Raw genomic sequence first — 16,036 nt, 5'->3', positions numbered from 1 at the left:
GCACGGCAATGATATAGGTACAGATGGTCACTGTGTATGAGGAGTCCTCTATGTCTTTATCAACAGAGCCCGCCAAACTCAGCACTACACACAACGTGGACTTCAATAAATAACTTCTAAATAAATGGTGACGATATATACATACAGTTTTAAGTTTTACTTTATTGTTTTTCGCCTGATGAGTTTCATGTTGAAAAGGAGTCATAGACATAGTCACGGTTTAAGTGACTTCTAAGAACAACACACAAGAACAAAAGCCATTCAACCACGCAGAAGCTCAGAGTCGAGCTCCATCTCAGCATCTCATAGTGAAACCTGTAGCTTTAACAATAATTTGTACCATGGGTTATCAGATTGCAGTTATCGATCAACCAATCTGCCACACAATAGCTCAGGGAATGCCATTCCCTAAAAAAGAAATCAGCAGTAAGAAAATTGCTCCCCACTGAGATACCCTTATGTTATACTTGGGTCTGGGGAACAAAGGCAACAGCGCCACCGGGGTCTGGTGCAGAGATCTTAAATACCTTCAAGAATCCATACGCAGCTCTATCAAACTACCTTTAGCTTGGCTTAATCTTTTGTATTAGCTCATTAGTGAGTCTGAATTCCTTCCCCATTTTCCATGGTATCCCAGGCAGGAACAAAGCCTCACACAGCAGGGGTTAACTTTCCTTTTGCTGGACAACAACTGGTCGCTGGTCCCAGCCTGTGGCTAACAAATTCCATAGTTCTTTGATGGTAGAGCCCACAGAATGGGTTTTCTCTGCCTTAGGCTCTGCAATGCAAAATAGAGCGCTGGGAATTTGGGCCTAGGTAGTGTTCCCGGCATCTGTGATATCACCCCAACAGCTGAAAGTGATGGTGTCTCAAGAAAGTTTGTAGCCCCAAGCGCTGTGAATTCTTTCTGCTCTGTCGGCATGTGAAATACACACACACTCACGAACATATTATATGCCTCTCAAAATCATTCTAAATACCTCCTGTGAGACATCTGCCAATAAGGATATCATGTCAGCCCGGTTTTAAATATAGGAACCTCTCACCATCTTCAACCAGAGAGCAAAATGCAAAAGGAATGCAGATTAACTTGCCCTGAACTTTATAGCTCTGAAGTCTCTTCACTTGATACCATCCTTCCATGAAAGGTCGTGGTAGGGCTGAAGATTAAAATGGGACTTCTGGATCATGTGGTAACATCTCTAAGCTGTGCTCTAAGGGCAGCCTGCCTATTTATAGATCCTCCACTTTGAGACAGAGTTCAAACTTGGGAAAATCTAAAGAACTTGATTTAAACCCACACTCCTTCACATATCTATATATATATATTTTTTTAATTTATCGTCTTCATTTTCTATTCAGTTACTTTCAGCCAAGCTAAACTTTAAATAGTTCAAAAATCTGTCGAATGTTGGCTAGATATATTTTCCCAAGAATCTTTAGGATTTGGATTATTATATTTAGAATTTTTAAATCATTTAAACAACAATTCCAACTGGAAAAGTTGTAGGCTCTCCATTCCAGAAATTGATAAACTGAGGCACAGAGAATCAAACCACTTAAAAGGTCACTCCTGACTTTCCCTTATGCTAACTCTTCATGATATCATAATATGAAGACAAAAAGTAGATATAATTTATTGAGTGTCTACTATATGTATTATCTGTAACACTTGTACTAAACCTTCAAGATAGATTGTAGTATACCCATTTCACAGATTAAGAAACTTCAGTACAGGAAGGTTAAATAATTTGGCCCGAAGCCAGGCAACTACAAAGTGACATCTGGGATTTAAACATAGAGCTATGTTTGGTTCTAGAGGCTTTCCCCTAAACTAGATTACATGTGCTGTGGCTCTCAAATTTCTCACTATGACTCTAAATGACACACGAATAAGACTTTACAACAAAAGAAGGTAGTAGTGGTTTAACAAAAACTCCTGTGAATCAATGAACATTACAATCCCCAAATAGTCTATTGAACCTTCAAACAGGATGGATAATATTTCTCTAGCCACCCTCTCCAATGCCCTTCCTTTGCCCTTCCCAACTCACATATACATATATACCCACCTCTCCTCCCCTCCCCATGCTCCAATAATGGCTACAACATCAAAAGAGCTGCTAAGTGATGGCCACATTTGAGAGATACATTCTTGTGAGTCAGTGAAGCTTTTATCGCCCTCAGTGCTATTTCCATCATAACTAAAAACAAACGTGTCGACTAAATTGGGTTCCCACATTATGTTTATACAGTCATGTTTGTGAATCTACGTGTGATACTTTACATTTATCCCTGTAACATTTCACTTTGCTAGCTTTCTCTCCCATTCCAGCCTACTGTGATATTTTTAGATCCTGATTGTGTTATCTATGTATTAGCTAACCCCATCTAGCTTCATGCCATCACTAAATATTAGAAGTATTGCCTTCTCTGTCTTCAGTTTAGTCACTGGTAAAAACTTCAGGCGGTAAGGGTCAAGTACAAAGCAAACAACCCAAAGCCTCTCTCCAGGCTCACATTGATATGTTAAGAAAATACTCTTCTGGTATGATGATTAATGAGCTACACTTTACTGAATCATATGATTATTTAGCCTATATTTCTTGCCACTTGTTGAAAAATTATCATAGGAACCTCTGTCAAACACCTTGCTGAAATCTAGATAAACCATGTCTGTGTCATTCCTCTGATCCAGTAAGATTCTCTCTCTCTCTCTCTCTCTCTCTCTCTCTCTCTCTCTCTCTCTCTCTCTCTCTCTCTTCCTCCCTCCCTCTCTCTCCCTCTCCCTCTCTCATACACACACACACACACACACACACACACACACACACACACAATGAAAGAGCCCACAGTGGCTCCTAGCAATCATCACGGTAGCTTCTGAAAGCTCATGCGTTCCAAGAATTTTGCTAAGATGTGATACTAGGATCCCTGACTAGTGGTTTCCACAATCCAATTTCCACCCCTTATTAAAGGTGAGGGTGAAAAATCGTGCCTGTCTCCAGTCTTTTGGCTCTTCTTCTATTTGTTGTGATGACTCAAAATTTCCTGATAGGATACCATGATAATATCCAGAAGATTCTTTAGTGATCTGGGATATAACTGACCTGAATTCAGGCCTCATTTTTTATGACATACCGTAATGGTAATTCTCTTAGCTTCTTTGGTCTTGTCAACTGCTTGCCCATAATACAAAATAGACATTACTCTGAAAAGTGACGACCTAGCAAAATATCAACTGTGAAGAAAAACATATCTGAATCAACTAAACAAATAAGATCATACTTTAATGCTATTAGAAAATTATCCAATAAAATTCAGTGCAGATGAATAATAATGTAATTTCCACTTTGGACATTAATTAGAACTCTGCTGGAAATATCCCACTTAACAGTTGCTATACAAAATCGCTGTGGTTGCTATCTAAGAAAAGCACATAGTTAGGGGTACAGAATTGACCCTATTATTAGTATTATTTTACCTTCACTAAGTATTAACACTGAGCCCACACGTAATATGAAAACATCCCTGGTCATGTGTCATATAAGTTTGCAGTTGAAGGTTAGGTCTCAAATAATCATGGGCATACAGGACTAATCTGATTGAGCCAATTAACATGGGACTGCCATCCAGGGGCAAAACTGTCTGTTCTGTATAGACAGGCTAGTTTAAGACGAAAGAGCTCAGTGCTTTATTCCCATTGGACTTTGTCAGAATCCTAATAACCTGGGCAAGGAAAACTTAGCTGTTTTGGTTTTCAGCTTCACAGAAGATACTTTCGGTTCACTGGTACAGAATATAGGCCCTCCAACATCACTTTGGAACATCACTTCCAATAGGAATAATGTCTCCACCAAGCCATGTACCCTCTCCCATTTGGTCCCCATTTTAACCAACCGTTCATTTTAAGAGGTGGCTGATGGCAACTGGAGGGCATTCTGTGACTGCCTTGTGTATTGTAGATATTTAGTACATTTATTGAATGAATGCTCAAATGCAAAAATGGCTCATGTGGGATTAAACCTTTCATGTTAGTTTTAAAAGAACACTGAGATTTTCATTCTTTTAGCAGTAGGAATGCTTTGTTTAAGTGTAATCTTACTTGGAAGGACAATATGTAAAGTAGATTTTCAAAATGTAGCTGCTCTGGTTAAAATAGGAACGGGGGCCTCAGAACAAGCCCACAGCACCTCTCCCACATCTCTCTTCCCTACGGAACACAATTTGAACACATTGCCTAAACAACTGATCTAACTGACACATCAGGCCACTGACTAATATGCTGTTAATTTTGCCATTCTGGAAGGAGGGAGAAGGCACTGGATAAATTATTATAGGTTGCCCAGGATGGTGGAGGAGGTGAGATCCAGAACATGAGAGTGAAAGGATGAGTGTTCCTGACTGTGGATAGGAGCCCAAGTCAGACTGTAAGTGGGTATAAGACCTGCCTGCTTTGGGTTCAGTGATCCCAGCAGAGACCAATTCCCCTGACCCGTGTGCAACAACTCCTCAATGGGTTTAATGAGGCGGTGGGCACTGAGGTGTGCTTGTTATGACCAAGCACTAGTTAATATCCATAATAAGAGGTAAATAATTAACAAGATCATGCCTCAGGCTGTACTGCCTTTTGTTCCTAAAACCAACTGCTTAAGTGTGGGCTTCTCCTATGATTGGGACTACTGTATAAGAAAAGGTTGTTGCATGTTTACAAGCGTGTTTTGTATTATACAAGAGTCTTTGGAAGCACATTAATGACACTACAGAATATTGATCTGTTCCTTTCCCAGTCCCAGTTTTGTCACTTACTGGCAATATGACTTTGGACAAGTCATTTCCCTCTCTTGGCTTTAATTTCCTCACCTGTAAAATCAGAGAGCTGGACCCTACAGCCTAAAGGCAACTATTGTATTCTAACTATTAATATAACTCTGTCTTTACGCAACCCTGCCTTTTAGCAAAGAAACTGGTTAATATTGAATGTGAAAAGTGCCTCAAATTCAATTTAAATTCAGACATAAATTGAGGGCCACAAAGGTTGAGTTCTTTGAATGAATTGATCAATGAAATATTGTACGCGATATCAGAGGGGTAGTAGATCAGGGAAGGCGGGTTATCACTGTGTGAGGGATATAAATGATAAATGTTTAACTATTACACTGTTTTGTACACCTGAAACTAATAAAATATAAAAATAAAAACCAAAACTACCCTAAGGTAATTTTTATTCATAATGATGATATTGAATTCTATTAAAACTATCTTGTTCAAAGTTAAAAAAATAAAATAAAGGCTAGCCGCATTCCTTGAAAAAAAACAAAAAACAAAATATCGTATATATTGAATGTCTACTCTGTATATAATATTATGTTAGGTGCCATAGGTAACAGAGAATTCTGTGCATGATCCCAGACTTAAGGATCTGACAGTCCAGAGACAAGATACATATACATATTCATAAATATGTCTAGGTGAAAGTTATTTTTGAAATTCTCTAATAGTATTTGAAAATACATATACCGATATAGTGCTTATAGTAAAGGTTTATGGGGGTAGAGAAGAACCATTTGTAACTGTTTATTAAGAAAACGTTGTGTTGCTTTGGACCAGTAGGTACATATAAATAGAATATGAGACCCTATGGATTTCATAGATACTTTGGAAATATATTTTTAACTTTGGAAACCTGGTAGCCTTTATAGTTTGATAGAATTCTGTTTTTATATGTAGAACTTGTCTTTCCACAGCTAACACTTCCAATACTTCTAATTGAAACAAAAAACTTATGAAAGAATACAGTACAGCAATGAAAGAAGATAATGTATTTCTCTTCATTGTCAAATCGAGATTATCACAACACTGCTACCAACAACATTTTGGCTCACCACTCCTGGCTCATCTTCCGTTTATGAGAAATTTATTAATATGCAAGCATTAAAATATACGACCCAATTTAAGTATCTTTAATCCTGTATATTCTAAATATAGCAAATAGTTCATTTTCAAGAAATTTAATATGAAATGCTAGGGAATTCTTCTTGGTACAGTGTCATTAAACTGTACATAGTAATTAAGATATTAAAAACACATGCTCCCCAAAGCCATCAGACATTGTAATTATTTTTCAGGCTATTAAGCAAAATGACATAAGATTTTTTAATGATAAATGTGCTTTGGAATGCATCAGCTAATTCCCTTTTACTTCATGAAATAATGTTTAGCTCCACAGAGTCTAAGTCTGGTATTTAAAGACCCACTTGCATTGTCCTTCTGTAATTCAGAAGTCATTCATTGGCTCTTGTTAACGTGCCACTGCAGATACTCTGTCTTTCACACACACACACATCCTGGCTCCATATGGAAATAGCAACTGCTAGAGTTCTGCCATGCTATTTGTACATGAAGTGTGACAGACACGGAGATATCATTCCATTTGGAAAGGTCCTGTATTTAAATTTAACTCTCAAAATAGTTATCCTTTCATTTAGAAATTTTACATCAGTGTCGGCTTTATGGTTTAGCAACCATTGCACTACGCCAGTGTAATAAAGCTCTCACTGGCTTTATTGTGAGACGACTATGAAAAAAGTCATTCGGAGTGTTTTCTATCATGCCTGAGATTCGTTTAAAGATTTTCTTTTTAATCACATGCTAAGGAATTTCCTGGGCACTTCTCTGTCACTTAACAACTTTACCAATTAACTTATTAAAATTTTAACTTGCTATTTCTAAAGTAAGTGTCTTTTCATGATACCGAAGTAGCCTGTCAGGAATCTTAAAAATACTTTTGAGGTATTCACGGAGAGGGATGGAAGTGGAGACATTCTACTGTCTTCTCTGTGTTTTAAAATTTTCTTTGACCATTTAATATCATTTTATGAATGAGAGATAGCTAACAGAAAGTTTGTCTGCTTTCTATAACTCAGATCCATGACACAAAGTGCCTCAGTTTCCACACCACACAGTACGGTAGTTTTCTAAGAATCTTCCCAATTGAGATTTGGTAAAGAACATGCTTGTTCTTTCTTTGCTGATTTTAGAGATTCAGACCATAGAAATTACTACATTAGGCACTTGGAAATCATTAGACAAATTGAGGAGTTTCTGCTATTTGTACTTCTGTATATCTTTTATACATGGATCTTCCAACCATAGCGAGGCATGCCATGTCTTTATAGAAGTAGAAGGAAAGAGTGCAGGTTCTGAAATCAGTAGCCCTGGAGTCTAGGTCTAGTTCTACCTCTTACTCTATATAGGTCATATAGCCTTCTAGTGCCCATGGTTTCTTCATTGGGTAAATGTAGGTAATAATATCTGCTTATCAGAGCCATTGTGAAGGTCAGTTTTTCTAATGTACATGAAATAGCTTTACAAACTGAATTGTGCTATGCAAATGTATGGCAGAATTATTATCATTCATATGGAGTCACATGGCTAACAGGATCCGTGGACAGGTCACCTATCTGGTCCTGCAGGAAACTTAGGGGTGATAAATACAAAGTGTTTTTATCATTTAATGTTTTCATAACCTAATGAAAACAAGGCAGAAGAATTTCATCTGCCCAGGCTGGAAGATTGGTGGAAAAGGAACAATCTCTGAAAAGATGAGAGGTTACAAAGTAGAAAGGGGTGACCTGGGAACAGGATATTTTAAAAAGAGTGGCAGAGCAGAGAATAAAGTCACAAGACTTGTTCACAAGAGGGTGCTGGGCTAAAGCCTGACCTTGAGCCACAAATCATGGACTCACAGGACTGGAAAGAATCTTAAGAGGCTGTCTCATCCACTCCCCCACCATTCAGCAGGACATTTCAACCATCCCAAACAGATGAGACTTTATCCAACTTTGAATGAAAAACTCTGATACCAAATGGGCAGGTAGTGACTGCTCTGGCTTCAACTGCTTACAACAGGCAGGAAGACAATTTCTGGAACTTTATTTGAAACGGAATTGAAACTGGGGACAAACCATGATCATCTCGATTTTCCTTGGGAACAATAACTTCTACAGCAGTTTAGGGGCTGCACTAACTACATAGCTAACTCTTAAAGAGAGAGAAAATGTTACCAACAGAACAGGGTGAGAAGACAAATGGCCCACAGCATCATATGGGTGAGAACGTTTTGTGATCATTCTTGGCATTTGTGGGGTCTTCTCTCCATGCAGGAGCCTTGGAACAAAACACTAACAAAAAAACCTTTTTTTAAAAAAAAAATTTAAAAAAGCAATATCGTCCTGCAAATTCTGGGACTGACATCGAGGACTTTAAAGAGTTCAATTCCTCCTAACACAAGACAATAAATCCTCACACAAATTAGAAACTGAAAAGGAAATAAAAAGGTCCTCATTTCCAATTGTGGGAATGTTGCACATGAACTCTGACTTGGAAGGAGGAGGGGAGGACATTCCACACCTGCAGGCCTTCCCAGGAAAAGGGCCTGGGCCTGACCCTGAACCCATCCTCTCAAGGTTATACCATGGGACTGTCAATATGGAAATATTGTTACTTTATTCCTTAGTGAGTATATTATTTCCAGTGCATTCAACAGCAACTATAACCTGAAAGGAGGCAGCTGAGAGTTTCCATGGAAGAGAGCGGAGAGTTATTTTGAGATGTGCTCATAAATGGCCTAACTATAGTCCATCTGGATGGACACACACGCATAGGTAAAGAGAAACAGCTCTGTATTTATAGATGAGCATGTTGGAACATCCTACTGTAGTTTAATAGATACAGCACCAAGCAAGGGGTTTAGAAAAATAACATTACACTCCTGGATTCCCCACTCACTTACATGTGAACCTGTGCAAGTTAACTTGATTCTACCTTCCCATCACTAGAACTTGAGGTCAATTTAGTCAGGTATTCAGTGAATCCAGATGTTTGGCAGAGTTCGGAAACAACATCTGGATGATTGATCAAATTTTCAACTGAACTCACTGGATGTTTTGGCAGCATGCCCACACAGCCCTTAATGACTTTTTGCCTCAGTTTCCCTAGCTATAAAAAAGGACAAACATTATTTATCACTTGCCTCCCGGGGGCAGTGAAGATGAAATAATGTCCACGGGAAATAATGAGCTCTTGAAAAGAATGATTCTGTGAAAGCACTATGTCTTATACAATTCCAGGTTGGATATTTTTTCCAATATAAGTAGTTAGCAGTTAGACTTTTAGGACATGAAATCACTTTGAAATATGGTTACATGCTACACAAATACAAACACATTATCGCTATCATCATCATCATCATCATCATCATCATCATCGTAACATTTTTCTTTATGATTTCCCTAAAGTGCCTCACCTTCAGATTGAATCACGGTCAAAATATGTGTTTTATTAAAGGTCTGAAGAAAATGTGTTTTAGCCATGGAAAGCAACACAGATGAGGGGAAAAAAATCAATATGGGTGTTTGAACCCAACCAATTTTAACAGCTCAAACAAGTAAAACTGGTCTATCAATGAGAAGTAATTAGTTGCTTAATGGTATTTGTAAGGGAACCAAAAATGTTCACATACACACATTCATGGACCGAGGTGGGAGAAAGGAACTGTAAATTGTGACCTTTCAAATCTGACAGCATACACCTCCCTACCTATAAAGTGGTTTCAGCTTTTGTGGCTAGAAGTTAGAGGAAAGGGAAAGAAGAATATGGAAAAGAAAAAAAGAGACATATCCATGGGATCTGCAACCATACAAAACTGGGGGAGCAGAATTAAACTGGTAAAAAGTATTGGAATATTGTGCCCCTTCAAACTCAAGTCCTGCTTATTGAGAAAATCCTGAATGTAATCATCTTAAGTGCCACTTATCTGTCATGCACGTGTATTTATATGTACTTGTGTATATGTAAAATATGCATTTATATATAAAACACATATTATATATTTAATTTCCAATCCTTATAATAACCTTGTAAAGGAGGTTTTGATATCTCTATATATAACAGATGAAAAAAAAAAACAACTAAAGCTCAGAGAAGTTGAGTGATTGGCACCTAGTAAGATCCACAACTGAATTCAGATCCATCTGGATCCAAATCTCATATTCTTTCCACTATACCACATGGTCTCCCACAATATTAATATCAAATACCTAAAGTCTTTGCTCTGAGGGCTTGCTATAAATATTTTTAGTGACCATTGGATCATATAGAAGCCCATGTCTGATCCGGCTTTCCTGTGTTGCAGGGTGAGGGTCCATCCACAGGTCTTTGTCTAATCTTCCTTACCATTGCCACTCCCCCGCTTGTCTTTACCTACTCATTGTTTATGGCAGATGTTAACACTTGCACCTCTCTGGAGTCTTTCTCACGCTAGCCTAGCCCACCTTAGCCCTAAGCACCCCCAAAACGATGAGCAGCATCACTCTTCTGGCTCTTCATCATAGGCTGCGTTTTATCTTTACTTAAGCACTTTCTATGCTTGTGCTTCCCCTCCAAGGAAGCTGTGAAAACACAGGATTAGACTTCTTTTGAGCCCTCAAATTCCGTGACACCTGGCCGAACAAATGGTGGATATTCCTTAAGGTGTGTTCACCAAAGAGCTCTTTTGACAGGATTCTTCACTTAGGATTAGGGGCACAGTGATGGACCCTGAGATTCTGGCCTCACCAGTGCTGGGGTCTAATCAGTTGGGTGGAGCCACCCATGCACAACCGGTTTGAGGTAATTTGGAAATCATTCAAAGGACAAATACTGCCATTGTCTCCAGGTGAAGCTTACCATGCCCTCAGTTCAGCCATAAGTCATTTACATTGTGCTCCAAATCCTTCAGAGATGCGTTTTGGAATAACCATACCATATCTTACCAGGCTTTATAGAACTTAGTGAGGTTGTGAGTTCACAGAAAGAAGGATCGGTTATGCAAATACTGCCATTACCATGTGCTCGGCAGCAGTAACAGCTATTTATTAAGTGCTCACTGAGTGTAGAGCACTTTATTAGGCACTGGAGGAGTCACACACAAGCGTGTTGTAAATACTTTCACAACACCATTTGCAGTGAAATATACCACTATTCAGAAAGCCTTTCCAAACATTTTCTAAGAACCACAAAAATTTCACTGCTCAACTTCATATTAAAAAGCAAAACCATGTCAATGTCTTCACACAGAAACCCGTCTTTGCATAAGGATTTTAGTTTCATTAAGTTCTTCCTAGGCTACAAGTAGAAGCTAGGGCCCTCCCACCCATGCATCATGGGGCAGGAACACTGTCGCTGTGGTATACGGTGGCATTTTGTTTTCTTTGTGGCCACAAAGCAATCACAAGCAGATGGTACAACTAACTTCTATTTGTGTCTTAGCTCTAAACTCTCCTTATGAGAAGAAAAACTCTGTGTACAGGTCAAGGGAATCTGTGGGTGTCTCCATGCATTGCCGTGAGTCAGAAGTTGGCAAGGGCTCAGTGAAGGTGGTCCTGTCGTATCTTGCTGGTGGCAGTGAAAGCTGATACGCCCCCAGTGGAAAGCAATTTAGAAACATGCATAAAAATGCTCATATCCTTTAACGCAATAACTCCAATATTTTCAGAAAATGGTCTAAGATCAGGAGAAAGCATTATGTATGAAGAGGTAGTGTTATTTATGACAGTAAAAATTTTGAAGCAATCTGAATGTCCAGCAAAAGCAAGCTGATTGATTATGACGTATTCTTTCAGGAATCTTATGTGGCCGCAAAAGAATGATTAATATGAAGATTTGTGGCAAATTGAAAAAGTGTTTCCAATATAGTGTTAATTTTAAGAACTGCAAATCACTTGTATACTTTCAATTATGTAAAAAGTCTGTGCGAGTGTGACTATTTTAATATTAGAAAAGAACATGTGAAAATGAAAACAGTTGGGATGCAGTAATAGAACTGTGAAAAACACGTTTCCCTCTATTTTCCAAGCTTTCTCTAATATTACTATATTACATTTATAATTTAGAAGTGGGGTGAAAAATGAGGGTCAAAAGTCCTTTTTAGCAGAGAGAATCTTGGAAGAAAATGAACAATGGCAGCCTTTCCAAAAGCCCAAGAATATGGTTTGGACAATGGATACCATGTATCCCTCATGTTTTTGCCACTTCCGTTTTTGTTGTATATACCACTGCATACCTGGTTAATGTGCTTCAGTTTGTCAATAATTTGACTGACCACCGGCTCAGGACCCTTCATTTTCAGCTCATGGAGGTTGAACTGATTTTTCATTCCATTCCTTGCTGCCTTTTGGCTGTATCTGGAAAGGTGAAGGTAAAGAAAAGGGTTGTCACAAGAGAGTTTCAAGCAAAGTGAAAGCTGACTGTATTTGGCACCAGTGGTTGAGGTGTCCACAAGTTCTCTTCAGCCTTTTAAACCCTGAGATGACCCCATGGTGCAAAAGTAAACCATTCTGGATAGTCTCTTTACAATGAAGAACACTTATTCAACAGTCAACAGACATTCATTCAACATCTTTTTTTTTTTCTAGCTGTTGGGGATACAACAATGAACAAGACAGACAAAGTCTCTTCCTTTATTGTGCTCTCAGTCTAGTGCATAGTCCAGAAGAATAAGGACCAATGGCAACACAGAGTGGTAAGACCTGTGCTCAGAGAGGTCCTGGGTCTTGGCCATAGAAGCACACAGGAAGACCTTGACTCTGAGTGTACCTTCTGTTCATTCCCTATTCATCTTGCATGTTCTTTACCTTTTTCTATCTCTTCCACTTCCTCCTCCCACAATTTCCTGCAGGCTTTGGAGCTGAGTTTCTTTTGGAGACTTTCTCAAGCCATTTGCAGCATAAATTTGCCCTCACTTTATACACTTTTTCCCCCCTCGTTACAATAGGGTAGTCCAGTTAAGGGCAAATTCACATTTTTAATTACAAAAACAATAATGCTCACTGTAACCAATTCAAACAATACAGAAATAAACAAAGTATAACATAAAAGTTACACCATCATCCTATCCTTCCAAGAGAAAACCATGGTTAACAGTTTGATATATACTCTTCTAGTTTTCACAGTCATATACTAACATGTAATGTTAACCCAAATTGGAATCATACTAGTCATATTGATTTGCAGCTTTTTGTCACTTAACAAATATCTTGGACGCATTTCCATGTCAGAACATAGAGAACTGCCTTGTACTCATTCCTTCATTCCTCTGTATGGCTCTGTCATTATTTACCTAATCCCTTGCTGATGAACAATTATTTCTAACATTTTGCTAATATAAACAATGCTGCAAAGAACATCCTTGTATACCAATCTTTGCATATTTGCATGAATATCTGTAAAAGATAGTTCCTAGGATTTAATCAATTTACATTTCTATTCCCAAATTATGGCATGCAATGAATAATTAATACTACCGTATGTTTGCATTGCACTTTATTAATCAGTTTCATGTCACTCAACTCATTTCAGCTTCTCAACACATTAAGAGGTGGATAGGGCAGACCTGTTTAGCTCTTTATTACTGAAAATTTCCCAACTTCAGAAGATATTGATCTGATTCTGTTAGATGTTCTCTTTTAAGATATAATGTATCTGCCAGTATTAAGGACATGCTCTGAAAAACCTGCATGGTAGCAGAGGGGGTCAGGAAATCTAGTTCTAACTTTTATAATTAAAAGTCATGCTCTGAAAAGGAAAATATTTTTTAGTCAAGTTGAAAAGAACATCTGATTGCATTTCTTCTAAAACGGTAGCCTAACACATTCAGCTTATTTAACTTGAAAAGTTAGTGAATACACAAAATCACCAACCATCAAATATCAATTGACTTGGGAGGTTGTATTGAAGAAATATAAAACAACATTTTAAATTTATATATAAATATTGTGTGTGTGTGTGTGTGTGTGTGTGTATATATATATATATATATATTTATATATATGGTGGGAATCAGCTAGGAAGAGGCTAGTAAACCTCTTCTTTTATGTTCGTATAATGCTGTCTGTTTAAATATCATCTCCCTCTAATGACACCACCAACTCCATCTTCTCTTTCTTTACACCTACTGCTGCCTTAAGCGGAGACCTTATTCACAGAAACAGAGGTAAGGCTCATTATAAATCTTCTGAAATAAACTTCAGGAATGTGTCCTTAGAGACATTTCCTTGGATTTGTTCATATCGAAGCTTGCTGGTGACTTTTATGCCCACTCCTACAAAACAAACTTCTTTAAGTTTATTATCCTCATTGGAATAGTGCAAAGACATCTGCCAACTTAGTGATTTTGCACTATATTCCCTCTTCCAAATCATTTATACATATTAAATCAAATTAGTCCCACAGCAGATCGCTTGCAGCCCTCCTATATTATTTTCTGCCATTCAGAAAAGTGCCACTTTAGTTCTATTTTTGTGTTTCTTATCTCCAAACCATGGATAAGGAGCCAGGACTAAACACTGCTCCCCAATCCCATGGTGATTCAATTTTTTAAAAAATGGCTTTGGGTTTAAAAGCTTGCCAAACTTTCTGAAAGTCGAAATAGCATCCACTGTTCCGCTCTACCCATGCGCTATTTAAATCCTCAAAGGACTCTAGTAAATTAAGCATGGTTTCTGGTTACAGAAGTGTTGGTAAGAGCTGGCCTGTGGCTTAGACCTAAACCTTGCCTTTATTTTATTTACTCCACAAAGCAGTAACCAGAAGTACTGATCCAACTAATACCTATAACTGCTAAAATTTAGTGGCACTATTTTAAAACTCTGTGTTCTTGCACTATCCCTTTAGGTGTCTCAATACCTCTCTCCCAATCCTCAGTCTCTTTTCTGTTTCTCACCTTTCTAGGCTTTTCTCCTTAACCAGACAAAATATAGAACAGAATCTTGAAAGCCATGAGTGTTATAACGGAAGACTATGCAGAGATTAAAAGAACCAAGTAGTTCTACATGTGTTGATATGGAACCAAATCTAAGATACACTGTAACAGATGCAAGTACTGGTTAAGAAAGTAGGGTGTGATTCCATCTGGGGCAAAAAATGGCTCCGCACGTGCATTACTCTCAGATACTCTGTGTTTAAGCATACACAGAAAATATTTAAGAAATGATAGTATCAATTACCTCCGATGAGTAAGGGAAGATGTTGGGGGAGTTTTACTTTCTTTTGTTATGTCCTTCCATATCTTTCACATTTAGTTATCTTTATAATAATTTATCTTTTAATAAGTGAAATTTTATATAGTAGTCAATTTTTTAAAGGCAAAAGAGAAAACGCAAGAAAAAAAAATTGAAAGCAGGGCTAACTTGAATGCATATTTCAGGGCCTTTGGGAAATCCTTCTTGTTAAAAAGATTTATGTTGGCCATCACTAGTGCCACAGGCTAAAGGGGATTTCTTATGACAGAATGCATACTCATATTTGGGCCAATATACACAATGTTGCCCTGGAATTCCTTCGAACCTCAGATGGTTATCATCAGGTCACAAACTCTACTTTGTTAGATTAAACACAGCCTATGTGTTCTCCTCTTCAATGAAGTAACTCCAACCTGCCTGTTTTAAAAGGACAGTGTATCAGTGACGATGTGAATATGAATACACATTATGAGTACCCTCTCTCAAAACAGAGGCAAAAGCCTTATTCAAGTTCTTGCTCACCTGCTCTGTAGATGCCTAAAGTTCTCGCCTGATGGCAATCGAGGGCCTCCCTGAACCACTCAGATGCAGCCTAAATCTGCTGCCCTTGCAACTAAATGCATCCTTGGACTGTTCTGAGTTGTTCACGCTCCTTTTATGTACATTCCATGTGCCAGCCTATATAGTCTGTGAGCTCTTTGAAGGCCGAGGCTTGGTTAGTTCCCTTTTGTACCACGCAGAGCACCTCGGGGTACTTATAATAATAGCTTTCAGCATTGAGTGCTTTCTCTGTGCCACATACTGTTCTAAGCACTGAGGAAAAAGAAAACATGCATGTTACCACACTTCATCCCCCTAACAACCCTATAAGGTAGATACTATTATTTTCAGCCCTTTTTTTTGGTAGATGAGGAAACAGAGGCATAGAGAAGTGAAGTCACTTGCCCAAGGTCACACAACTAGTCAGTAGCAAAGCT

The 16,036-nt window shown here is 38.2% G+C and overlaps 1 protein-coding gene across 1 annotated transcript in view; it reads right to left on the bottom strand.

The window, feature by feature from the left end:
- Positions 1–16,036, bottom strand: part of GPC3 (glypican 3) — a 459,086-nt gene that overhangs the window by 98,772 nt on the left and 344,278 nt on the right. Inside the window, exon 6 of the mRNA XM_081043127.1 lies at positions 12,104–12,224. Coding sequence (XP_080899253.1) covers positions 12,104–12,224 — 121 coding nt within the window. The remainder of the gene's footprint in view (positions 1–12,103; positions 12,225–16,036) is intronic.

Source organism: Rhinolophus hipposideros, assembly GCF_964194185.1.
Source record: "Rhinolophus hipposideros genome assembly, chromosome: X".
Classification (NCBI taxonomy): domain Eukaryota; kingdom Metazoa; phylum Chordata; class Mammalia; order Chiroptera; family Rhinolophidae; genus Rhinolophus; species Rhinolophus hipposideros.
This window is presented reverse-complemented; position numbering and strand designations above follow the sequence as displayed.